Below are 27,996 nucleotides of genomic sequence, written 5' to 3'. Positions count from 1 at the left end.
TGGGAATGAAAACGGACCTTTTCCAGTCCTATGTCCACTGCTGAGTTTTCCAAATTTGCTGACATATTGAGTGCGGCACTTTAACAGTATCATCTTTTATAATTTTAAATAGCTCTTCTGGAATATACTTTCCACATATAGGACTTTTAAAAAAAGACTAGAAAATAGTAATTGAGCAGAACTCCTTAACACATTCAAATTGTAATTTCCTTAATGCTTTGAGGGCAATCAAAGGAGACAGTTGCACATTTTCTTTTGAATCTTCATCTCTCAAGTTAGTCCTGCTTAATTCTAGTTATGAATTCCCAACTCCTAAGTCACTCAAAGTTCAAGATTTATACAAAAAATGATTTCATCCCTGAATTTTGGAGAAATATGAAAGTGGTAAAGTGATTATTTTCTCTTCTCTTAAAGGACTACAAAATAACTTGTATAAAGCAGTATAATTGTATATAATTGTACTGTTTGGTCAAGAACATATAGAAATGTTATTTGCCAACATAACAAAGGAGGCGGGTGGGAACAAAGCTGTATTGGGCTAAGGAAATGATACCAGGTGGTCATTCAAAGCTACAGGGACAAGTGTAGAGAACCAGAAAAGGTACATGAGAAGATATAAATATGTATACGATAAGTATTATAAATCTATACCTGCTCTCATTTCTTTTCTCAGCTCCTTAAAAAAAATACAAGTAATAATTAGAACAATTTATTGTTGGATTGGCATGATATATAGATGCAGTGCAAATAAGAATAATACCACAAAAACCCAAGCTCTTCAGAATTAATGTTTTTATATCTCAATGGAATCATTCCAATATAAATCTAGAGTATATTCTAATAAAATATATACAAAAATCCCCAGAGCAACTAAGAAAATTGTTTCTTAAAAAAAGTGAAAATATATTAAATAAATTATGTTACATTTAAAAATTTACTTAGTGCAAAAATACTTAATGTAAAGGAGGAACAGAGGAATAAAAAATATATTAGGCAGAAAACAAAAGCTTTGTGCCAGATATAATCTAACTCTATCAATAAAAAATTAAATGTAGATAAAGGAAACAATCCAATCATTTTATATATCTATATCTATCTATCCATCTACATATGTATTTAGATAGATATCTAATTGTACCAAACCAATACAATGACCTATACAGGTTAATAAGGGGCTTCCCTGGTGGTGCTAGTGGTAAAGAACCCGCCTGCCAATGCAGGTGACTAAGAGACATGGGTTTGATCCCTGGGTTGGGGAGATCCCCTGGAGAAGGGCATGGCAACCCACTCCATTATTCTTGTCTGGAGAATCCCAAGGACAGAGGAGCATGGTGGGCTACAGTCCATAGGGTCACAAAGAGTTGGACAACTGAAGGAACTTAGCATGCATGCACAGGATAATCAGTTCAGTTCAGTCTCTCAGTCGTGTCTAACCCTTTGCAACCCCATGGGACTGCAGTACACCAGGCTTCCCTGTCCATCACTAACTCCGGGAGCTTACTCAAACTCATGTCCATCGAATCAGTGATGCTATCCAACTATCTCATCTGCTGTTGTCCCCTTCTCCTTCCGCCTTCAATATTTCCCAGCATCAGGGTCTTTTCTAGTGAGTTAGTTCTTTGCATCAGGTGGCCAAAGGATTGGAGTTTCATCTTCAGCATCAGTCCTTCCAATGAATATTCAGGACTGATTTCCCCATCAAACAGTGTCCTAGTATCTTAGAAAAAGAGCTTGCAGTCATTCTTTTACCTTTTTAATGTTTTTCTTAATGCTCTTATATTACCTACTGTTACTTATTGATTTGCAGCTTCATCTAAGAAATGAAATGGCCAGAAGCAAATGTTTCTTGATATTAATCCAACGCCCGACACAGACCCCAAAATGTTTATGTATAGGTGAGAGATGGATATGCAGAATTTTGAAGTGGATGCTGGTCTTCCTTAATGGCTAAAGGATTATAGTTGGAGTTGTCTGGAAGGACAATGAGTCTGTTTTCAAAGTAGAGCCTCAGCCCCTAAACCGTCCTTTGTCCTGTTTTGTACTATCAGAGCTGGACCTTGTCATCACTTAACACTTGGGATAGTGTTTAGCATTATGGTAGAAGGCTCTACAATGGTCCCACAGGAGAAAGGACACTCTTCTTCCTGAACCCAGTGGTTTTCCCCTTTTGCTCCAGGGATATGCAGCTGAAGTGCCCTTCTCTTGAGGGGTCACTCAAAAGTGTGCCCCCTGTGGGTGGCTTCTTAGAAAGTTTTATCAGCACTCTGGATGCAGCTTTCTAGTGAGGGGGCTTAGAGGGGGCTTCCCAGCAAGTTTCAGCGACCTGCTCTTCATTGTCTTCAGCTGGAGGCTTCCTAGTGGTGCTGCTGGAATTCCCTTAGAGCAGCTAGTTTCTGGCTGGCCAGGCCTGGTACTCAACACCTCAGGGAAATTCTCTCCCTGCAGTGGGAGGCAGCTGCACCTTCTCCAGCTGGTTTTGAGCTTCAGTCTGGGGGACTTTCTCCCAGGATGCTCTTCCTTGAAAACTCTGTTTTAGTCCTAGCAGGAGTGGCTGCCACTTACACCTGCTTTTTCTGTGTTTTTTAGATTCTCTCTATCCTTTTTATTAGTAAATTGCCTCTGATGAATGGATAATTATTCATATTCAAATTTTCCAATTCAAACGACTGGTTTGGTTACTGCCTGTGAGCCGACATTGGCTGATACAGACACCATACAAGAACCCGGAAAAAGCTGGAAGATAGGCATGCCCTCTGTGACCACAACATCCTGAAAGAATCCATTCTTAGCCACTTGGTCCTGAGCGTGAAAGGAGGTGTCTAAGCGCTTCCTTTTAAGTTCTCATTAGATTTTATTTCAATAAAGTTGTTGCATCCCTTTCTCCTCCTCCCCCCGCCATCCCCCCCCCACCCCCCCAAAAAAAACGGTCCATGGTTTCGCAGCTATAGAGGAGCCACCTGGCTGCAGCTTGGAAATCCAGGCATTCATCTCCCAGCGCCATGGCTGTGGGCACAAATGTGTAGGAGATTCTAGAACTGGGGGATGAGAGAGGCACAGGGCTTCCGGGACCATCAGCAAGAAGCAGATTATCAAGCCAGACAAGAAAAAGTCCAAGAAGTCCTACGAAGTCCTGGCCTTCCAGAAGTCTGCGGATGTGCACCCGGAAGTCTACCGCTGCTCTAGTCTGACAAGAAGGATGTAGACTCACTGCTATCCAGTGACACGGGCAAGGCCACCGCACCGTGAGGGCCAAGTTGGGCACCAAGAAGACGTGGCCCTGGAAGTGGATGCCATCCACCAACCCAGCATGCAAGGATGGAGCCCGTTCTTCCACTGGCGACAGGCAGCTGAGGAGGGCAAGGCTGTCCCCTTGCCCACGTTCGATAAGACTGTTGGTGCCCGTGCATTCAGAGCAGGAGTACCAGCTCTGGCTTCACCAAGACACTCAAACAGAGGCAGAAACTGGCCACCTCTTTGACCTCAGCCGCTGCTTTGGTCTCCCTTTTGTCATTCGCCATGCCTGGGATGATCGCCAGCAGTTGATGGAGCCACCTGTGGAGGACTTGAAGGAGCGGTATTACCGCGTCTGAGCAGAGCTGGCCAACGTCCAGGCCGAGATCTGGACAACGCACAGACCTCGGGGTACCAGTGTTCGATGCTTGGCACTGGCGACGGTGGAAGGAACAACTGAAGCATTGCTGTAAGTTGCCAGTAAGCACGCGACGGCGGAAGAGTACCCACTATATAAGCTGCTCCAGATCTAGTCCCGGCAGAAGCAGCGTAGTGGGGAGCGCAGGAGCTTCTGACGGCTGCTGGCCGGGCTGCCTAGCAACGTCCTCCTGACGCAGTCACCTCACAAAAAAGGGGCCAAGAAGCCGGTTGTTCTGAGACTACAGGCATGACTACCTTAGCAGATGGAGCTGCTAGGGTCTATGAAACAGACTGTAAAGGCCTGGAACCAGTGCTGGGTGTGGAGCTGAGCCCGGAGGAGGGGTTGGTGCGCAGGCTTGGCGAGGCGCGGCCCGAGCTGGTGCAGGTGGACCAGCTCGAGCAGGCTGGTGCCGGCCGTGGGGACGAGCCCCGGACGCTGGCCCCGGCTGGGTGCTGCGAGGCTGCCACCCCAGCGTCGGTGCTGGCCCTGGCGGAGCCTGAACCTGGCCTGGGGCCTGCTCCTAGCAAGGGCACCATCGTCTACCATCATCGCACCCATTGCGTCCACGAGGAAGCGATGGGAATCATCTCCAGCTCCTCTTCTCTGAAAAAACCAAGAAACCCTGAGAGGCCGCAAGGGGTGAAGGATGCGGCTGCGTAGAGCTGGTGAGTCGGAAAAAAAACAACCCAAATCCTTTTTACCTAAATGAGGATGAAGGGAGTAACTTTCCACATCAAAGTATGAAATGCTTCTTCGTATCTGTTTAAATCACCTATGTTTATATAAATATTTGCTTCTTTCAGTATGTAGTTTGTAACATACTTTGTCAATGGAATCTCGTTTTTAAAGTTTTTTTACCCCCAAAGATAAAGAGTACCCCAAAGATTCACAGTGAATTTCACATGTTATCGTGTAACAGCGTTTATTACATTTCCTACTGAAGAATTTTATTCCCAGAGGAGAGGGAGCTAAAACTCTAGGGCAGAGTCGAAAGGAATATTTTTAAATCCGAAGGTAAAGGCTATAATACTTAGTACTTTAGTTTCATGTTCTGTTCATAATAAGTCTATTCTGTTTTAATGTGTAAAAATTATGCTTTGAATTACCATTAAATCGCTTAATATTTTCCTTAAAATTCCTGACGTAATATTTAAACCCTAGGAAAATATTTGTAGTGATTTGTAGTGTGTTTTTTTTTTTTTTTTTTTTTTTGAGCAGTGATTTTTAAATGTGACTTTCTACATCCTAGTACTCGGCTAAACTCCTCCGGAAGTGTAAATTCCCTCTTAAGATACATAGTGACTGTATTCTTGGGGAAGAGTCTAAACACAGATTCAAGGTGGCTTATATCAGTTTTGCCAACCCTATCTGCCTACCAGATCTTCAGTGTATCACCTGTTTCTTCTTGGGCTCGAAATAATCCTTAAGGTTTAAAAAGATTTTTTAATTGAAGTGCAGTCGAGTTACAAAGTTGTATTGGCTTCAGGTGAAGAATTCTAAAGCTTTGTGCGTAGAGATGGTATCAGGAAGAGATTCAGGTGCTATGTATACAATTTGTGACTCAGGCATCTCCTTCCTGCTTGGCTGTTGGGCAGTGTGTTAGCTGATAATAAATTGAAATCTTCTGTAGATGATATCAGACGATAATGGTTGTTGTTCCCTGAGCCAAACTTGATTGTGTGATGTTTGTGTTGTTAGTTTGTGTGCTCTGCTCTCTGTAGTCCTGTGGGACAGCTTTGTCCTTGATCAAGAACAGCTGTCTCTCATGGTTCTTTTCTTGATGTGAACCTGTTCACCATTTACTCTGGACATTCTTGCTTTGATTTGTATGTCATTTTGATTTTCCTTTTTATTTCCTTTTGTTTTAGCCCCTACTTCACCATCCCTTCCCCTATCAACAAAAGGCTAGGACAGTTATTTTATACTGTGGAAACCCTTTCCTTGAGTCTGTTGCCTTTGGTGGAAATCAAAATTCATTTGAGTTCCCCAAAGTCTTAGGATTTTGGAGAAAACAGCTAGAAATGAAAGTATTTCAAAGCCACCTTTGTTTTTCTGCCTTGCTGTAGACCTTACTTTAAGAAGTCCTCAGTTTACCATTTGCATGGTCAGAAATGAGGAACATGTGAGGAGAGAAAACAGCCCGGTTTCATAACTCTGTTATATCCTGCTATAGCTTGGTTTTTCAGATATTCTTTGTATGTTTCCTGTTGGATTGCAAATTCCATGAAGGGACACAGAATGCAAAATAAAGTTTTGTTTTTATTATTTGATATAATTTTACCAAAAACAATCTTACCAATTTATGGGGGGTATGTGCCCAGTTTTAATAGCTCACTGATTCTGAAAGATTATTTTAGAAACTTATTTAGAAATTATTTATAAAATTATTTAGAAAAAGGGGATCTAATTCAATACTGCTGCTGCTACTAAGTCGCTTCAGTCGTGTCTGACTCTGTGCGACTCCATAAATGGCAGCCCACCAGGCTCCCCTGTCCCTGGGATTCTCCAGGCAAGAACACTGGAGTGGGTTGCCGTTTGCTTCTCCAATGCATGAAAGTGAAAAGTGAAGTCACTCAGTTGTGTCTGACTCTTTGTGACCCCATGGACTGCAGCCCACCAGGCCCCTCCATCCATGGGATTTTCCAGGCAAGAGTACTGGAGTGGGGTGCCATTGAATTCAATGCTGGGAGACCTTAAAGTCTGGTTTTCCTTGGAGATGTGGAGACTGTTTTCCATGGCTGTCAGGACATAGTAGCAGCTATCATCAGGCCACGCTAGAATCATGCAGTTACTTTTTACCTTGTTTTCATTGTTATTTTATTGGGTTGACTGAAAAAATTCATTCAAGGTTGTCCATAAGATCTTGTGGACAAACCCGAGTGACCTTTTTGGCCAACCCTTACTTAGAAATCTCTCATGGGATAACTTCTGTGTAATCAGAAATGTAGGCTCTTAAGCCTTTAAATGTAGCCTTTTTAAATGCTTTAGAACTTTAATTTGTAGTTTGTGAAATAGTGCTTGTAATGCTCATTAATGTTTTATAACTTGAGAAATCACCAAGTAGAAACTTCAAGATTCAGAAAAAAAAAAAAAAAAAAAGATATCAAGCTATTCTCCTTTACTAGAGTTAAAGATTGTAAAGAGATCTCACTTCTATAAGAAGCATTCTACAAACAATACCAAAATTTAGTATTTCCATTTATAGGTTGTCTAATGAGTTTATAATGTTAACATTATACTTAAAAAAATTCATAATGTTTTTTCCTGGCTTTTGATTTACATTATTATTTTACCATTTCTTGAATCTTATAATATATTGATTTGATAACTCTTACAGAATTTTCAGCCTTGTGACTATTTCAACAAACCTTAGTCAATAAGTGAAAAATAGATGCTGTTATTTAGATGATTTATCCTAAAGTTTGTACCATTCATTACAAAAAGCAAAAAGAAATATACTCAAGACTTGCCGAAGGGATATCAACACTAACATTATTGTCCTAAAAATGATAGACTCTTATAACTAGATTCAAACTTTTGTTCTAACTTGGAAAATTCTGTCATCAGAAAAAAATATATAGACAACATTCCTTTAGAGACAACATTTATCATTGATAAGGGAATGTGAAAGTCATTTGAATGAATCTGAATATTTTACAGTGATGTACAGTCTGTTCGCTTTTCTTAAGCACAATGACTTGATCTCTTCACTCAGATTACCTTTAGACTCAGTGTTTGAAATACCATGTCTTAGGTAATTTGAAAAGGAGCATACATCAAGTGTGTAAATAGTTCAATGACTGTCCTTTATTTCAATATCAAACAACTGTTTCCACAGTATGTGTGTATATAAATATATATATGTATGTGTATATATGTTTTTAAAATTCTCGATCTCAAAAAAAGACTTTCAAAACAGCTTGAAATATATATACACATAATATATTTTGTATAGACATATTATAGGTATATGTGCGTATATTATACATATATACATACATATTAGGCTTCTCAGCTGGCTCAGTGGTAAAGAATCCACCTGCCAGTGCAGGAGATTCTGGAGATGTGGGTTTGATCTCTGGGTTGGGGAAATCCTTTGGAGGAGGAAATGGTGACCTGCTCCAGTATTCTTGCCTGGAAAATTCCATGGACAGAAGAGCATGGCAGGCTAGAGTCCATGGGGTCACAAAGAATCAGATAGGACTGAGCTATTGAGCTCACACACATATACATATTATATGTGCTTATATAGTCTGTACATAAAAATATACATAAATATTTCAGGGTGTTTTGAAAGTTTTTGAGACTGAATTTTAAAACCATATTTTCATGGCATTCCAGAGTAACTATGGAAGTTCTAGGAGAATAAATAAAAGCGCATTGAGAATTTCATACTCATTAAAGTTACTTTGCCAACAAAGATCCATCTAGTCAAAGTTATGGTTTTTCCAGTAGTCATATGTGGATGTGAGAGTTGGACTATGAAGAAAGCTGAGCACCGAAGAATTCATGCTTTTGAACTGTGGTGTTGGAGAAGACTGTTGAGAGTCCCTTGGACTGCAAGGAGATTCAACCAGTCCATCCTAAAGGAAATCAGTCCTGAATATTCATTGGAAGGACTGATGATGAAGCTGAAGCTCTAATATTTTGGCCACTTGATTCGAAGAGCTGACTCATTTGAAAAGACCCTGATGCTGGGAAAGATTGAAGGCAGGAGGAGAAGGGGACGACAGAGGATGAGATGGTTGGATGGCATCATCGACTCAATGGACATGAGTTTGAGTAAGCTCCGGGAGTTGGTGATGGACAGAGAGGCCTGGTGTGTTGCAATCCATGGGGTTGCCAAGAGTTGGACGACTGAGCAACTGAACTGAAAGTTAACTATAGCATTCGAATACAAATTTTTAGTTACATAAAATATGGCTTTATGAAGCTATTAAATTTAGGAGTTTCCCCTGGAGAAGGAAATGGCAACCCATTCCAGTATTCTTGCCTGGAAAATCTCATGGACACAGGAGCTGGCAGGCTGCAGTCCATGGGATCACAAAAGAGTTGGATACGATTTAGCAACTAAGCAACAACAATAAATATTAAAAACATTACCAAAAAAGGTCCAGAAAGCTGTGTGTGAACATTTGGATTCTGATATTTGAAAATCAGTTGAATCCACTCATACTAAGTTGTTCTGGGACTGCTTAGGGAAAAAAATGTACGATTTAAATATTTGAATTATAGGGCAATGATTCTTCATTGAGCCATAGTAAGCAGATTAAAATGTATCTGTTTTTTAAAATATAATATATTTGGTTAATTTTTTTTAAAGGAAAGAGATGTTAGGTTTAAATGTTCACTGTATGTCTTGTCCTGACTGTTTCTTTTAAAAAAGAAAAAGTCTGAAATGGGAAGTAAGCACAGCATGTGTTAATTATAGTTAATAAAGTTGGGTAAAAATCCTCAGTACTATCCACTGTGAAAGATTTTTCAGAGGACGTTTCTTTACTTCTCTGGCCAATCTGGAGAAGCAGAGATGGAGCAGCCCTGAGTATACTGTCCCCTTTGGAGACTTTTCAGACTCTCTGTGGGGGTGGCTTTGAGAAGGAAATGGCAACCCACTCCAGTACTCTTGCCTGGAAAACCCCATGGAAGGAGGAGCCTGGGAGGCTGCAGTCCATGGGGTCGCAAAGAGTAGGGCATGACTGAGCGACTTACTTCACTTCATGGGGGTGGCTACATTGTGTTCTGTTAGAAAAAAAAAAAGTGCTGCCTGAAAGAGGCCTGGGCCAGACCAGATCCTTTATGTTTTTAGACTCTGTTAAAGGAGAAGAGCAAGTATAATGATCCCTGGCTGGAACAGCCCTTGACCAAACTGTGACATAGACGAGCTCCCTCTGCTTCTCTTTTGGAAGCGCTCCTTGCCCTTCCAGTCTCTGTGGCCTCGTTTGGCCCCGTTGCCCAGCTCTCACTCCACTCTATTTCTTTCCCAAACTTTTCATTCTGAAGCTTCTCATTGTCCTTAGTCTTGCATGCCTTCCTAGGTAGCTTAGTGTTTTAACTGAGACCCATAAAGGCAGCAGTGGTTAATCAATGGTTTCTTGTGACTATCCATTTTGAAAGTTAAAGCACTTTTAATTGTGGCACTTGAAGTCTAAATAAGTAAGTGGAAGGTTACTAACATTTGCCCAGCAAACCACAGGACACAGCATCTGGGGGCAGAACTTTCTCAAACAGTTGTCTCATTTTACCACATGTCTGCTCAGGTCGGTGTGGGATGCACACAGCCTCACACATGCAGGTACTTGCAAAGTTTTTTTTTTGTTTTGTTTTGTTTTTTGAGTGAAGGGGGGAATCATTCACTTATTTTTTAGATGATGCTCACAGATTTCTACAAATCTGTAACTATATATTTAGCATGTATTCAGGGTAAGCAAACTTTGATAGAGACCTGTGATGTACCTTTCTTTGTGCTTTGATATTTTTATATTATGCATAAATAAGATACAATAAGATATATTTGAAGTCTTTACTTTATACTAGGGACTATTGGCTCAGATTATTGTACTTTGCAAAAGAGAATTTTGTTCTTATGATATTCTTAGTCTTCACATTACAGTTGACCCTTGAACAGTGTTGGGGTTAGTGGCACTAACCACTGCTCCCCATGCACAGTGGAAAATCAGTATATAGCTTTTGACTAGTTCACAAAAATGTAACTGTCAGTAATCTACTGTTGATCAGAAACCTTACTGATAAACATTTGATTAACACATATTTTGTATGTAATATGTGTTATATGAGCTTCCTTTGTGGCTCAGCTGGTAAAGAATCTGCCTGCAATGAGGAAGACCTGGGTTCAATCTCTGGTTTGGGAAGATCCCCTGGAGAAGGGAATGGCTACCCACTCTAGTATTCTGGCCTGGAGAATTCCATGGACTATATAGAGTCGGACACGACAGCGACTTTCACTTTCATGTGTTATATGGGCTTCCTGGGTGGTGCCAGTGGTAAAGAACTGGCCTGCCAATGCAGGAGACATGAGAGACGTGGGTTTGATCCCTGGATTGGTAAGATCCCCTGGAGGGAAGGCATGACAACCCTTGCCAGTATTCTTGCCTGGAGAAACCCATGGGCAGAGGAGCCTGCTGGGCTACAGTCCATGGAGTCACACAGAGTCAGACGTGACTAAAGCGACTTAGCACACATGCATTATATAATTAATAATTTGGCCTTCACTGGTGGCTCCGTGGTAAAGAATTTGCCTGCCAGAGCAGGAGACACAGGTTCAATCACTGGGTCAGAAAGATCCCCTGGAGAAGGAAGTGGCAATCCACTTCAGTATTCTTACCTGGGAAATTCCATGGACAGAGGAACCTGGCAGACTTGAGTCCATGGGGTTGTAAAGAGTCAGCCATGACTAAACAACAGTAACAACATTCAATTCTGTATCTTTACATAAAGCTAGGGAAAAGAAAATGTTATTAAGAAAATCATAAAGAGAAAATACATTTATAGTATGAACTATATTTATCTAATAGCCTAACTTTATTTCATCTGTTTAAAGATGAAAGCGAATCATTTGTGTCTAAGTACCTTCATCAGTATTATCTTATGTGATAGAAAACAATGTGGATGTTATACATATTACTAAGACTCGGCATCAAAGGTGAAAAGATAACGTGAAAGAGAGATTCATGTTTACTTACATGTATAAAGATGTGTACATTGATAGTTAAGAAGCAGTGTGATTGCTTAATGGTAGCCTAGTTCAGTGGATAAGATTGCTTCACAGTAGTCTGAACTATACACTGAATGAAGCTTTATACAGTTTTTACGGCACCTAGTTTAATAGTCATGTCTCTAAATGTATTAAATTTTTGTTACATTAAAGACAAAACAGTGGTGCTGATAGGCTGATAAGCAGTATCTTTGTTTACAAGAGAGAGAGGCATACTATATGGTAATGTAATTCTTTGAAAACAGTTATAAAATGTGGAAATACTATCCCATTTAATGTAAGAGTTTTGAACATCTGGAGATTGTGGTATCCGAGGGGTATCCTGGAACCGGTTCTTGAAGGACACGGAGAGACGACTACAGAATTCAAAAGCAAAGGTGTAGAAGGAGAAATCATTACTGAATTAAAAGTTAGAGGCAACAACTAATAGCACAAGAAGAAGTAGAGAACTTTGGGAGGTAGAAAGTGGTGCAGAAGGGAAAAGCATGCCAAAAATTGGAAACTGAAGTCATTTGAAAGGGCTGTAGCATACAGAAAACTAGAAAAGAGAGGGGTGAACCTGGAGGGCAACAGGAGCCAGGTTAGAAAATATTTAGTGAACTATGGAAAGATTTTAGACTGTTAGAAGCATTTAGGGTTTTAAGTAGGAGAATAACATGGCCTTTATATTTGTTTTTTAAAAAACACTATTATTGTTGTAGTGAAGCTAATGGATTGAGCTGGAACAATTCTGGATGCAAAGAAATGAGTTAGAAGGGTGTTCACGTAACTTAAATTATGGCTCGTGGCTATAGAACAACAAAAGAAAAGAAGTTTGTGATTTTGAGAAATGTTTAGGAGACAGAATACACTGGTAAAGAAGGAAGGTTGAAGAGTCAAGGATAATACCCAGTTTTCTTGCTTGAGCAACCAAGTGAGTCACTTATTGAAAAATTGCAGAGGGCACTCAGCTTTTCAAAGAAACTTTATGTAAGGTTGACATGAGCATGAATCAATTTAAATGAAGAGGAACATGGAGGATTTGGGTAGATTTATGGAGTGAGTTTTGGGGTGGTGGCATAATGTGAGAATTCTCAGTACATTGGTAATATTTGAATTGCTGAGAATGAAAAGAATGGGATGTTAGTGTTTCTATAGTAGCATCTAAGAAGTGCTAAAAACATGCCATTTGGAGAATTGTAGGAGAAGATACAGGGGAGGGCACGGCAACCCACTCCAGTATTCTTGCCTGCAGAATCCCATGGACTGAGGAGCCTGGCAAGCTACAGTCCGTAGGGTCGCAAGAAGTTGGACATGACTGAAGAGACTGAGCTGCAGCCGGCACAGAAGACAAACAGCAGTGTGCTGGCAAATAAACAAACTGATTCATAGCATTGTAGCATTTGCCAGTTTGCATGGGGTAAACATCCCTGCTGCTATTTTTGAGCTACCAGTGTTACATCCTTGTGAAGCTGGGGAAAGGTGCACACAGTTGGCTCCCTTGAGTTGATGCCTGCTTGTTTCTTTATATCCCTGAGAAACCTGGAAGGAGAAGCAAATGGGGGAATCATGAGCTGTGAGGAATTTCAATCACTGCATGTAAAAAAAAAAAAAAAGTCCTTTCAAGGCTTTGATCATGAAAGGAGGAGAGAGATGGGGAGGATATACTTTGTTTTGGGTTGGAGGAAGAATTTAGGAGATTTAAATGCTAATGAGAAGAAGCCAGCAGGGAGAAGAGGGGATGCATGGTTGAAAAGTGAAGTTTCTAGAACTGGATACATTTATGTGGAGTTGGAGAAAATGGGATTATAAGCAGAAGATGAAGATTTTGGATGCAAAGAGGGTAAGCTCTTCTCTCTCAAGCAGAGAGGCAGGAAGGGATAGATGCAGATGGGTTTACATGTTTATTGCAAGAACTGTAGAAGTTATCTTCTGGTAGGTTGCATATCTTGCATCAAAATAAGTCGGATAAAATTTGAGGTTGATGAAATGGTAAATATAAACTTATAAAAATAAATGTATACCATTAAATCTGTAAATGTACATCATCTGTTTTCTTTGCTAGTGTTTATATAAGGTTTTATTTGAGAAAAATAGTTATTTAAAAAAAATTGAGGCTGATGGGAAACGTGATGAGGATTGGAACTTTGAAGAGATGGCAAGTTGGAAACGAGTTGCTGTAAAGTGTTCCTTTGTTGAGGTCAGTGACTATAAATTAACAGAGGCACAAATTTTATGATAAGGAGAAAAATGTAATGAGAGGGTGACCATGTGAGTAGGTGGCTGAATGGAGTACAGTTGAAGGTTAGAGGAGATGAAATCACAGGACTATAAGGTCAGGCTTATGGATTGGTAATAAATTTGGATATTGAAGTCACTGATGATGATGCTGGAAATTAGGTAAAGAGAAAGCCCATTAGTTTTCAGCAAAAGAATGATATTGCTAAGGAGGATAAAGGGCACTGTGTGAGTAATACGGGTCTGAAGTAGCAGCTTGGGGGTGGAATAACTCTAGGTGTAACTGGCTAATGAAAGGCGTTGGTGTTCCTGTTGTGTACAGGTAATGCAGAAGCTTCAAGGCAGTTGAAATTTTTGAGAATGGGCATGCACATGGGAATCAGATTCTGGTTAAATCTGTAAAGCAAAGGTAATGGTCAGTTGAAGTAAGACTGTAATTGCTGTGTTCTGAAATTCAAATGATAGGTTTTTATAATTTTTTGGACTTTTTCTCCTTGTCTGAAGACTGTAATTTTGGGTTTGGAACAATCTTAATGGATTTATCTTTTTAACATTAAAAAATGCACAGTCTATTTGAGGGTGAAATCCATACCTCATTCTTTTTAATCCTTTGAATTAATACCTTAATCTGCTGCTTTTGTGATGAAAGACTTTGGGGTGGGATTGGGGACAAGCAGAAGTAGGATTTCAAAGGCACTAGACCCCCTGGTGGAGAAGGACTGGTGGGAGGTGGTGGAATGCTAAAGGAGGAGGCATCTGAGTTGCTGAACACACATTTCGGTGTGATAGGATTTACTTACATCTTGAGAAACGCTGGGCTGGAGGAAGCATAAGCTGGAATCAAGATTGCCAGGAGAAATATCAATAATTTCAGATATGCAGATGACACCACCCTTATGGCAGAAAGTAAAGAAGAACTAAAGAGCCTCTTGATGAAAGTGAAAGAGGAAAGTGAAAAAGTTGGCTTAAAGCTCAACATTTAGAAAACTAAGATCATGGCATCCAGTCCCATCACTTCATGGCAAATAGATGGGAAAACAGTGGAAACAGTGGCTGACTTTATTTTTCTGGGCTCCAAAATCACTGCAGATGGTGATTGCAGCCATGAAATTAAAAAACGCTTACTCCTTGGAAGGAAAGTTATGACCAACCTAGACAGCAAGCAGAGACATTACTTTGTTCATCTAGTCAAGGCTATGGTTTTTCCAGTGGTTATGTATGGATGTGAGAGTTGGACTATCTAGAAAGCTGAGCGCCGAAAAATTGATGCTTTTAAACTGTGGTGTTGGAGAAGACTCTTGAGAGTCCCTTGGACTGCAAGGAGATCCAACCAGTCCATCCTAAAGGAGATCAGTCCTGGGTGTTCATTGGAGGAACTGATGTTGAAGCTGAAACTCCAGTACTTAGGCCACCTGATATGAAGAACTGACTCATTTGAAAAGATCCTGATGCTGGGAAAGATTGAAGGCAGGAGGAGAAGGGGACGACAGAGGATGAGATGGTTGGATGGCATCACCGACTCAATGGACATGGGTTTAGGTGAACTCCGGGAGTTAGTGATGGACAGGGAGGCCTGGCATGCTGTGGTTCATGGGGTCGCAGAGTCAGACACGACTGAGAGACTGAACTGAACTGAGGACCTATGTAAGCTTTAGGTGTGAGAGAATGAGCGGAGGTGTTCAAAGACTGGCTATTCTCTATTTCTTAGTTATTTCTAAGTTATTTCTTAAGTTATTTCTAAATTTTAGCCTCTGGTATCTGGTAGCATTTAGTATCTCCACTTTCAGTTCAGTTGCTCAGTCATGTCCGACTCTTTGTGACCCCATGGACTGCAGCATGCCAGGCCTCCCTGTCCATCACCAACTCCCGGAGTTCACTCAAACTCAGGTCCATCGAGTTGGTGATGCCATCCAGCCATCTCATCCTGTGTTGTCCCCTTCTTCTCCTGCCTTCAATCTTTCCACTTTAGTGGGCTACTAAAGAGATTCATAGTTTTTATTAAAACTATAATCTGTTTATCTCTTCAGACATATACCTTCTCAGTTTCTTATTATCACTGCCCTCCAGAAGAAAATGGCACCTATATTAACATCAAATGAATTCATACTGCATCAGGCTCTTACAGAAATTAGTTAATACTGATTACAAAAAGTTTTACCTTTAAAAAGCATTTGAGAAGACTGTTAATGCACTTACGCATTTTATTTACACTTTATGAGCTGCTTTATTTAATACACCATAGTGGAGAACAAATGAACAATTAGGTAAAATCAATTACCTAAAGAAGTGCTTTCACCTGGTAAAAATGATGTTTAGGATGCAGACGGCAGTGTAGATCGTTCCTACATAAGGTGGTTTATAGCGTCTGCACTGTGTGGTAATGCATATACTTTCACTAATGATGGAGACAGCCCAGAGACACAGGGGAGCATGCCGTGTGCATGGTTTTGTAGGGTCGCATGTGCAGTGATACATATCTAGAATGACATGTCTGTGGAAGGGAAGAAGCCTTTGACTGTACATAGAGAACAGGAAACAAGAACACAAGAAAGGGGAAATGTGTTTAAAATGCATTACATTTGTAAACAATTAAAAAAAGTTAAAAAGCACAAGAATATAACTTTATTTACCCCTGATAAATTGTAATCCCATAAGTTTGATTTGTATTTATTTCATGACTTTGATTTTTGATTTTTTAAGGTTTAAAGCTAGCTCAAGTTTCAAAATAATCTCAGTTCATAATTTCAAGCAAATGCAGTATCAAGAAGTATCTAGCACAAAAGAAACAGCTAATGTCAGCTCTTCTTTTTGTTATTATTACTTATAACTCAAACAAGCATTCATACAACTTTGTACCTAATGGCATACTGAGTGTTAAACGATAGGAAAGTTAGTAACACATACTTGTAAAACTTGCAGTGTTTTAATTTGCTTAGAACAGTCCTATCACCTTTTGTGTTGTTGACCTTCGAGCTGCGCAACTTTCCTTTTTAATGTGTCTTCCTGATCAAATGGCACAGTAAATTCATTGAAGGCAAAAATGTAGGCTTTATTTCCATTTCTGTATGTTTTAACATATGATACATAAATGAAACTCAGTACATTTAGTATTGTTATCAATATGTGGTTGAATGGAGGCCCTGCAGATAAAAGGAAATTGAAAGGTGTAGACACTGAAATATTTCCTATCATTTAAAAATAAATATGAAGTGAAGTTGTAATATTTGAGTCTTAGAGATGTGACATAATAATCCCAAGGCTCTTGTTATTCTTCTGTGTATTTATTTTAGGGCAGTTGTGCAATGTGGCTTCTGGGCTTTTGAAATCTCTTTTAAAACAATCCCTTTCATCCTCCTTTCCTATAGGTTGGAGTTCTTAGTTGCAAATAACAGAGTCCATTCTAACTATTTTAAATAGAAAAAGAATTTTACTAAAAGCATGTTATAGACCTCACAAACAACATTCCTAATGTACTTAACATTTTCTCTAAAACGTGATATTACTATTTTCAAACATAATTATAAAATGAAATAAAAAAGCAGACTAAAAATCTTTTACTCACTTTTCAATACCCTATAATGTCAGAAAAATTTTAATTCAATTAAAATTAAATCTGTATTACAGATTTTTAAAAAAAGTGATAGATTGATACCTTTATAACATGTTAATATTCTTCTTTAGAAATTGAAAACTTACACCTATATATTAATTTGTCATAATGGATAATAACATTACAGTTTCTGTTTTCAGGCCTTAGCTTTTGTCACTGACTTCATAAAAATGCATTTTTCTGCATATTTATAGTCAATACTTATTGTATGAGATTTATTGATCTAACTTATAACTGATTAAAAAACAATTTTTATAATTTTAGCTTTGAATTAGTCACAAGACAACAAATAGGCAAATAATATGTATAAATAATACATTTGTTTTTAAGTATGAGAGCCTTGACATCTAAAACAAACCAGGCTGTTTAACCTGGTTAAACATTTTCACCTGTCATTTTCACTTCTGACAGAGAAACTACAAGAATGCTGCATTTTTATAAAGAATTAAGTTGGAGTTCATGGATCTAGGAAGACTTATATAAGTAAACTGTTTCATACTGAAATGCAGTATTGATAAAAAAATTTTGATTTTTTGATTGATTGAAGAATTGATAAAAAAATTCTTTATTCAGAAATTTTCCGCAACGTTTTTGTTGATTGGGAATGAAATAATTTTACTATGTTGATTATTGAATATTAAAATTATTTTGTAGTCTAATCTGACACTGAAATAAGGAACCAGGTTCAAATCCTCCTTTCGGTTATATAAGATCACTGTTACAAAATCAAGGACACGTCCCTTAATCTCAGTGAGCTTCATTTTCCTCATCTGCAAAATCTGTGTTTTTCAGCATTGATTGCGCTTTTTCCAGAGTACTTACTAGCAGAAAAAGAACGAACAAAACCTAAAGTCAGTAAAAGGACAGAGATTAATACAGATCAGAGAGGAAATAAAGTACTTAGCCCAGTATCAGAATAGCACATAGGCGATACCTTATAAGTAAATAACAGTTGACATGCCTGCATATTTTTCTGGTTTGTATACTTAATTTCTGCTCATAAAGGAAAACGAAGTATTAGAAATTTTTGTTTTTCATGTTCATACTGAGCAGATAACACATTGAAAGAAGAATTCATGGGACTGCACTGAATTCACCCATACACGCATGCACGCACATACAGGAGCCTGGAATTCCCAGCCTCCACGCTTGCCTGCTCTGAACTGATGTATGACTTAAGGTGTTGACTACCTCCACCCCCACATAACTGACTGGCAAGCCCTGCATCTCAGCTCTGTGCTTGGGATCACTGGAAAACTGTTTGCACCAGTCCCAAAGAAGCAACGTTTTTAGGATCCAGATTTGTTGCAGATGCCTATATATTGTTCCCAGACACAGAAAAATTATGAATGCAACAATCAATCAATGTACCTTAAAGATTTGGTAGGATGTTGGATAATGAAAAAAATAAGAGTTGATTAGACAAACAGAGGAAATGTGTTTTTAGTTATAACTGACTAACATCTACTTATCTTCAAGCAGAATAACTTTATCCTTTTTGGAATTTTGACCTCCTAAAGAAAGAGTGCATATAAGCATAATTTTGGAAGTTTAAAAAGCCTGGGCCAAGTTTCACATATTTTTTCTCATAATTTGAGGGTAGCAACAACTTGCTTATTCCAGCATTCAGTGCTCATTAATTATTAAAAATGAAGTCCGTATAGTGTTTTCTTAACTACTTAAGTGGCATGGGAAGATGTGGCTTCCTCTTTTTTTCTCTTTTTAAAAATCCAGTCAACAGCTGTTCAGGTGTAATAATTTCCATAAGCTTTCCTCAGTGAGTTGCTAAACACACAGAAGCGCAAATGACTGTATTAATACATGTCAGAAAATATCAAACCAGAAATGTCCCTTCAGTCTCTAATCCTTTCTAGATAAATTTATCATTAAACAGACTACACAGTAGAGTATCAGCTATCAGCTTTTTTTTTTAACAACAACAACAACAAAGATTTATGTTTGGATTCTTCACGTTTCCATCTGGAGGGTGTTGAAGGCCCCTGGCCAATTTTTATACCGAGTTATGTTTTGTTTACATCTCTGAACTTTTCTATGAATGATCAGCCAAGTTTAGAAATACTGCCTTTTGTTTTCAAGTATTTTTCTTGATAAAATCTCAGGAAATGCATTGATCAATAGGGGAAGAACAAAAGAACACAGGGCAAAGCTCTGTGGTGCCAAAGTAAAATTTAATGCACAGAAGTTAATGTGAGTAAATGTAGCAGCTAGATCTTTCAGTCAGAGCACTTCCCCGTGGTTTCTCTGGTGGATTGGGCTTTCTGACAGCACGGTGGCGTCAGCTTGGACCTTCTTATATGGTAACTCACGGCTGCAAGCGTAAGTGCTCCAGTGAGCAAGACGAAGCAACAGCATCTTTCATGACCCAGCTTTGGAAGGCACATGGTGTCACTTTTGCTGTGTTCTATTGATGCTATTATAATGGGTCAGTAAAGCCAACCGAGATTCAAAGGGAGGGGTTATAGATATTACCTGTTAATGGAATAAGTTGCCAAAAAATTGTTGATGTGTTTTAAAACTGCTGCAAGCAGAATATATGTCAGCATGTGGTCATAGGCATAATAAATGAACTTGCCTTGTCAATTTTGTAATTTGATTTAAGAAGCCAGACATGGCGTTGCAGCATAGACATACAGACGGGTACATGCAGGGATAGCCTTTCAGTGAATTCAGTTCTGATCACATTCTTACTGATGCAGAAAACTAGAGATCAGAAAATAGTTCAGAGAAGAGGAAAGGAAACTCTGAATATGGTTAAATTATAGAACCCACTCCAGTGTTCTTGCCTGGAGAATCCCAGGGACAGGGGAGCCTGGTGGGCTGCCATCTATGGGGTCGCACAGAGTCGGACACGACTGAAGTGACTTAGCAGCAGCGGCAGCAACAAAGTTTTAAGGGGAATAGAGATTTTCAACAGGAAGCAAAATTTCTTGGGAGTTTTAATAGGGTAGATGATGTGGGAGAGTTGAGTCCTTATCTGGCTCACAGTGGAGTAGACCTTTCAAAGCGCCTGTCCCCAAACAGTATCATATTTAAGTTACAATTGGCAATTTAGTGACTACTGTGAAATTAATTTTCTTAATTTGAATTAATTTTGTGATTATTTAAACATTATTTTAGGTTTTATGTGTAAAAACGTAAACTTATCAGGTTTACATTTATCTTTTAAATTGGTCGTTATAGTAAAAAGAGGTTGAGATAGAGATTTCTTTGGACTAACTAAATTTCCCTGGGATGTATCACATTTATTCAGCTTCAGTCATCGATGCTTTCTGTAATTGGTTTAAAAAGCATTCATTCTTAAATCCAATGTTCTGCATATTACTCTAATTTTTCTTGCTAAAATTATCAAGACTGGATTTCCACTGACTAGACAACAGGCGTGTGTTAACATTTTTAACCTCTTCAAATTTAGGGTATTTAAACTCATATGAAAATATTATGGAAACATTAAAAATGACTATGGGGCTGTATCTAAGCTAGATACACACTTGAGAAGAGATGATATAAAGCAAGGTTGTCATATGAATCCTTAAGAGCAACCATGTAACTTTGGACAGATATTTAAGAAAATAATCCTTATGAAATCACTAATCAAATTCAGTGCTTTTTCAGAATTCAGTTGGTGAAGTGTTTTAAATGATAGCAAAACTATAGTCTTGTGAAAGTCTCCTAACTCAAGTTCTCCAAATGAATCTTTTTAAGCATACAAAATTGTAAAGACTGTGGTTTTTTATAAGGCAGAGATATTTAGTTTCTTAGAATCAAATGGAAGGGTATAATCACTTATATCTAATGATTTCCTTAATTAATAGAGATTGATAATTTCTAAAAGACCATGATTTAGAATTTTTTGTGCACACTTCCTTTAGTAATGGCTATGTTAGGGACGGGGGAGCCTGGTGGGCTGCCATCTATGGGGTTGCACAGAGTTGGACACGACTGAAGCGACTTAGCAGCAGCAGCAGCAGCAGCATGTTAGGGCAGTGGCCACCAGAGGGCAGTAAATATGCCTATAATAGGAAGTAATCAACTAAGGTGTCAAGTCTCAAGTATTTTTTATTGTGTAGTTTTTGCATGGCTTGTATTTTAGATTAATTTGAAACATTTTATACTATACAGCAATTTAAAGTACAGATATTATCAATGTTTATGGTCAAAATTATATGTGATATTAATAATAAACATAAGTAGTGTTTATAGAACAGTCTCTTTCACCTGTTGGCTGTGATACTAAATATTTTCAATATATAGTACCTTCTTTTAAATCTCACAACAAATTTGTAAGATGAACCATTGTTCATACTCATTTCGTTGTGGAAGAAACCAAGGCTTATTGTTATTAATCAAAGCCAAATATGTGGAGGTGTAGGAGATGTAAATTTGATCCCTGGGTGGGGAAGATCCCCTGGAGGAGGGCATGGCAGCCCACTCCAGTATTCTTGCCTGGAGACTCCCATGGGCAGAGGAGCCTGGCTACATGGGTCAGACCATGGGGTCACAAGAGTCGGACATGACTGAGCACAGCACAGGACATGTTTAAGCCAACATTTTAACTGTTTCTCTTTGTTTTTTTTTTTTTTTTTTTTTGAGGAGGAGGTGGGAGATGCGCTTATATGCTTAGAAGCTGTATGCTTAATAAGTTAATAAGATTATGAGAAAATCAAGATGGGTGATTCTGAGTTGGTACAGAAAGTAAAACTTAGAAAAGTGAACTCTTTAGTTTGTAAAGAAAACAAAGGATGTAATGCAACAGTTTATGCAAAGGGGAAAAAAATACAGAGTAGTAGTTCATTTGGTTCAAGATTATTATTGGTGATAAGTTTAAAAAGTTATCTCAATGGTCTAATAAATCTCACTAAAATGACTGCTGTTTAGCTGTTTATTATGGGCTGAGTTGTATCCCCTAAAAACCCATATGTTGCAGTCTGAACCCTTAGTACCTTAAAGTAGAGCTGTATTTAGAAATAAGGACTTTAAGGAGGTGATTAATCAATCATGACCTCAATGAAATGAGGTCATTATGGTGGACTTTCATCCAACCTGACCATGCTGCTGCTGCTGCTAAGTCACTTCAGTCATGTCCGACTCTGTGCGACCCCATTGATGGCAGCCCACCAGGCTGCCCCATCCCTGGGATTCTCCAGGCAAGAACACTGGAGTGGGTTGCCATTTCCTTCTCCAATGCATGAAAGTGATAAGTGAAAGTGAAGTTGCTCAGTCATGTCCGACTCTTAGCGACCCCATGGACTGCAGCCTACCAGGCTCCTCCGTCCGTGGGATTTTCCAGGCAGGAGTACTGGAGTGGGGTGCCATTGCCTTCTCCAACATGACCATAGGAAGAGGAAATTTGGACACAGACAGGGACAGAGGAATGACCCCTGAAGACACAGGGAGAAGACAGCCTGCTGCAAGCCAAGGAGAGAGGCATTAGGAGAAGCCAGCCCTACCAACATGTTGATCTCAGACCACTAGACTCCAGGATTGGGAGAAGACACATATCTGTTACTTAAGCCACCTGAGTGGGTGGTACTTTGTCATGCCAGCCAAGAAGAGTATGCTATGCTAAGTCACTTCAGTCGTGTCTGATTCTGTGTGACCCCAGAGATGGCAGCACACCAGGCTCCCCTGTCCCTGGGATTCTCCAGGCAAGAACACTGGAGTGGGTTGCCATTTCCTTCTCCAATGCATGAAAGTGAAAAGAGAAAGTGAAGTCGCTCAGTCATGTCCAACTCCTAGCGACCCCATGGACTGCAGCCCACCAGGCTCCTCCATCCATGGGATTTTCCAGGCAAGTGTACTGGAGTGGGGTGCCATTGCCTTCTCCGGCCAAGAAGACTAATACGGTATATTTTCCATAAAGAACAGCAGTGGGGTGAAGGCTCACCCAGTGATGCATGTTCACTTCTCAATACTGTCTTGCTTTCTGACTGTCCATATAGGTCCCTGTTTCCAGGATCCAAAGTCAAACCAATAAAACAATTTGGATTGACGGGGTAAAAAATAACAGCAGTGAAAAAGAGAGGGACAACTGTTTATGTGAAAGAATGTTGAACCGGAGCTTTTTCAGCTGCTGTTTCTGCTGAGGTCTCTGGACACAGTACTGCATTGTAAAGTCAGGGGCAGGATCCCCTGCAGAACTTTGAAAGGAGGTTTCCTAACTGGCTTTGCTATCACAGCTGATCACTGACTCATGGATTTTTTAAATTGATTTGGAGGAAGGAATAGGAGTTTGAAGAAGGCTTTAGAGAGCTCTGACAGTGTACTGGGACTTCCCAGGTGGTGCTAGTGGTAAAGAACCCGCCTGCCAAGGCAGGAAACAGAAGAGATGCGGGTTCAGTCCCTGGGTCGGGAGGATCCCTGAAGAAGGAAATGGGAACCCACTCCAGTATTCTTGCTGGGAGAATCCCATGGACCGAGGAGCCGGGTGGGCTACGGTCCATGGGGTTGCAAAGAGTCAGACTGAAGTGACTTAGCAGGGCAGTGTGCTGTATCAGATCCTTTCAGCTCAAGCTCAGGGCATGGGACTTAATGGGGACACTCAGGAAGTCTGATGCCCGTCCCCTGAGCTCGGAGGACACAATAAATTGATGTTTGACTCATGCTTCAGCAATCTAAAAGGTGAGGAAATGTGATTGGGTGGTGATTCTGATGGCAGGGGGAAGAGTTTTCTGTTAACATAGAGCTCGTCAGAGCAAGTCAAGGATGCTTTTGTTCTTTGTTATGTACCTGGCACCAGGGCCATATACGTGAAACATGTGGAACAGAGCCTTCTTATATCCTGTGTAAGAGAGCAGCCTTGAGAAGCAACAGAACGAAGGAGAAAAATGTTAGGAGTACCATCAGGTATCCAGGATCTGAGAAAGCATGTGTGTGTGGCCACTTGGAGTAGAGATGCATGGATCAAGAAACCTTTAGATGAGTGACCTCCCCTGAGGCGAGCAACCACTTTGAAGGCCCCAGGGCTAGACGGCATCAGCGTAGATCACTGAGAGATCCAGAAAAGCCAAGTGAGAGATGTCCACCATTGTTCCTGCTTCACTGTTCCTTCTCAGTCCTTCCTCCCGAAGCATCGGAACCATCATGAATTAAAACTGAGAAAAGAGTGGGAAGGAGAAATTGACTGAATGTGCCCTGCTTTTCTGCTTCAGGAACGAGCTACATGCTTAAGTGAAATTACAACTTACTAGCTATTAGATGAAATCGAACGTTCCAGTTACTGAACCGATTCTGTGTTTTGTGACCATAGTGACGGGAAGAGCTTTTATTGCCCCATTTTTCATTTTGTGGTATGAGGAAACGGGGAAGCTACCTGAGTTTGTTTTCTGGTTATACTCCACTAGTCTCTCTTACTCAATATGACAGCTATTGCAATTTATGGTATTTATGCAAAATAATAGAAGTCAGAAGTTTCAGATATATAAATTGATTTAACAAAATTGCAGTAAACTAAAGTAGATGATATTCAGTATGAATAATGGTGCCTCATATAATGTTGAGCTTATACATTATTTTAATGTGTATTTGAGGTTTTTTTAAATTATCTGGGATCTTATGGATTAGGGAAATTCTCGATAAAAGAGTATTTCTTTAGGTTTCATTTAGTAATATGCCTATAGCATATTGAGCTCAAGAGATGAATTGTTCATTTAAGGTTCATTTAAAGGTGTCAGACAGTACAGTAATTTAGCAGTCTTTCTTCCCAGCTGCCAACTGTGACTTGGCACCATGCATCAGGCTGAATGACACAGGTTTTTGGAGATTAGAATTTGGTTTCTGCATCTCATGGACGTGAACAGCAACTTTTCAAGAGCACTGTTATCCCCAGAGAGTGTATAAAAATGAATAGTCTGAGTTGCTTTTAAAAAATAGCTTATTACAAGTATTTCTCATTTTTTCTGCTTGTTCATTTAGTTATAGTTAGGCAGAGCCAATCATAGCTGCTGACTGCTCTCATTTGTTTTTTAATTGGTAGTAATTGGCAACCCACTCCAGTACTCTTGCCTGGAGAATCCCATGGGCAGAGGAGCCTGGTAGGGTCGCTAAGAGTCGGACACGACTGAGCGACTTTTCATGCATTGGAGAAGGAAATGGCAACCCACTCCAGTGTTCTTGCCTGGAGAATCCTGGGGACGGGGAAGCCTGGTAGACTGCCGTCTATGGGGTCGCACAGAGTTGGACACGACTGAAGCGACTTAGCAGCAGCAGCAATGAACATTACTCAAAAAGAAATTTTTTCTTTGTATAGTCAGCAATCAATTTTAGACCTAAGAGTGCATTTTAAAAAGGAGAAGGCAAATAAAAGTGATGGTTTTCCTGGAGAAAAACTTGCATATAAAAAGAAAAAAAGTCAAAATCTCCAACAATACCCCAACTGTGAGTGTTGTGTCTAAAAATCTACAGTTTATTGAGCCCTTGTGATATGTTAGGCATAAAGCTGATTTTATTTTTTTCTGTTTACCTGTGAACATTTGGCTGAGGGGATTAAGTAGGCAAAAGGGGAGCATCTGTCAGAGGAAGAATTAATTTTAGGATTATCTAGGGACAACATTTATGCACCCAGACACACCACCCTGTATCTCTCAACATGCTTTATGCTTAGAATCTCAGTCTAAATGGATGACAGGACAGAAGTTAAAAGGTAATAACAATAATTTACCAGCAATTCTGAGTTATGTAATTTTCCTTTTAATACTTGATTTACAATAAAGGTTTGGCTGCTGTAGCCGAGACCCTAAATAACAAAGGTTTAAACTAAATTGAATTTTAATTACCTTCCACCTGACTGACTGGGACAATGCTGTCCAAGGTTGCTTAGTTAATGCTGCAGTATCAGACATAAAGCGTCTGTCTCTCTCCGCCTCGTGAGTTGTCTTCCTCTGTGTATCCAAGACAGTTCCTACCAGCACATCTGCCTTCCAGCCAGGGAGCTGAAGGAAAGAGAGAGAGAGGGAATGTATGTCTCCTTTATAAGACCTGCAAGTTGCTTGTATTACTTTTTTTTTTTTTTTGAGATAAAATTTGCAAAATGCAAAATTCACACCTAAAAAATTTAGAGTGTATAACTCAGTGTTTTTTTTTTAAGACTTGTACAATAATCACCAATATCTAATTCTAAAAATTATCTGTTACTCCAGAAAGAAACCCCTACCTCCCAATTCCCACTTCTCCATTTTCTGGCAACCATCTACTTACTTTCTTTTCTGTGGATTTGTCTATTCTGGACATTTCCTATAAATGGAGTCACACAATGTGTGGCCTTTTGTAATTTCCTTCTTAGAACAATGTTTTTAATGTGAATCTATGCTGTATCATGGAGAAGGCAATGGCACCCCACTCCAGTACTCTTGCCTGGAAAATCCCATGGACGGAGGAGCCTGGTAGGCTGCAGTCCATGGGGTCCCTAAGAGTCGGACATGACTGAGCGACTTCACTTTCACTTTTCACTTTCACGCATTGGAGAAGGAAATGGCAACCCACTCCAGTGTTCTTGCCTGGAGAATCCCAGGGACGGGGGAGCCTGGTGGGCTGCCGTCTATGGGGTTGCACAGAGTCGGACACGACTGAAGCGACTTAGCAGCAGCATGCTGTATCATATGTATGTATCTTATACTTTTAAATTTGTATCTTATACTTTTAAAGAATGATATTCCATCATATGGATGTCTTCATTTATCCATTGAACAGTTGATGGACATTTGGATTTATTTCACCTTTGGCTGTTACAAATAATGTTGTTATGAGCAAACATATACAAGTCTTTGGACATGTTTACAGTTCTCTGAGATACATACATTGGAGTGGAATTGCTGGGCCATTTGGTAATTTAATGTTTAACTTTTTGAGGAGTTCATATTACTTTTTTCTCATATATCATTGGCCAAGGCTTTATGTTATATGGATTTTGGGAATATTGAGAAATTTGAAGAATATAGTCTATATTCTGGCAACTGCAGGCCAGCTAAAAATCTATTAATCTCAGTATCTATTTACTCTTATATAAGGGAAGAATGGGTACTAGGAAACAAATAGTCTTTACCATGTGCATCATTCTGGTCACACAAATACCAACACTTTCTCTCCTTGCCCTGTATAGAATACAGGCACTCCTTCCCAAGAAAGACAATCTAAATTTCTGTACCGGGACTATCTTCAACTCAGAGTCTTAGGTATTTGAGATATCCTCCTCCCTATGTATCACCTCTGATTTAAATAAGTTACCTGTCCCCCAGCACATGTAGTGGACAATAATGATGGAATGGCCATATTGCAAACTACTATTTGAATAAGACCTTAATGGGAATTTTCGAAGTCAATGGTTAGTATAAAATATCATGTGCAACTTACTGGACAGGAAGAGAAAAGAGTTCTAGACTGGTAGAAGAGTAAATTCCTTGGTTAGGCCATCTCCTGGTTTGCTCTCTGGAAGAATCTTTTTGTCCTTTGTTCTCTGTGATACCAGATATTGCCATCTGGAGGGTTCCTCATTGTCCATTAATCTGCAGAAGTCACATCTATAGTGAGTTTAAAAGTGTATCCTTGGAGAGAATCTGCCACTTGAAAATAAGCCAAGGGGATAAGGCTGTAATTTTAATCTGCTTTTTAGCTGCTCAAGTGGCTCACATTGTCTGGTCTTTAGGGAGAAAGCTTTTGGACTATAAAATTCTATCTCACCAAAATTACCTTTTGAGATTCACATCTTAAAATTATTTCAATTGATTTGATCAATTCCACAAAGCCCCAGTTTAGCAGATTCTTAGTCACCTT

At 39.5% G+C, this 27,996-nt stretch overlaps 1 protein-coding gene across 5 annotated transcripts in view; it reads left to right on the top strand.

Moving 5' to 3' along the window:
- The first annotated feature begins 2,837 nt into the window (after nt 1–2,837).
- The window catches only part of LOC147343655 (uncharacterized), a 181,514-nt gene continuing 156,355 nt past the window's right edge, over nt 2,838–27,996 (top strand). For all 5 annotated transcript variants that reach the window (XM_086380727.1, XM_086380725.1, XM_086380722.1 and 2 more), the window contains exon 1: nt 2,838–4,317. In XM_086380727.1, the coding sequence (XP_086236853.1) occupies nt 3,899–4,312 (414 nt within the window). In that variant the 5' untranslated portion in view covers nt 2,838–3,898 and the 3' untranslated portion in view covers nt 4,313–4,317. The remainder of the gene's footprint in view (nt 4,318–27,996) is intronic.

This window comes from Bos grunniens, chromosome 27 (genome assembly GCF_055505025.1).
Source record: "Bos grunniens cultivar Pamir isolate PY7600 chromosome 27, Bosgru_T2T1.0, whole genome shotgun sequence".
Taxonomy (NCBI): Eukaryota; Metazoa; Chordata; class Mammalia; order Artiodactyla; family Bovidae; genus Bos; species Bos grunniens.
Note: the sequence above shows the minus strand (reverse complement) of the source record. Positions and strands in the feature narration are given on the sequence as shown.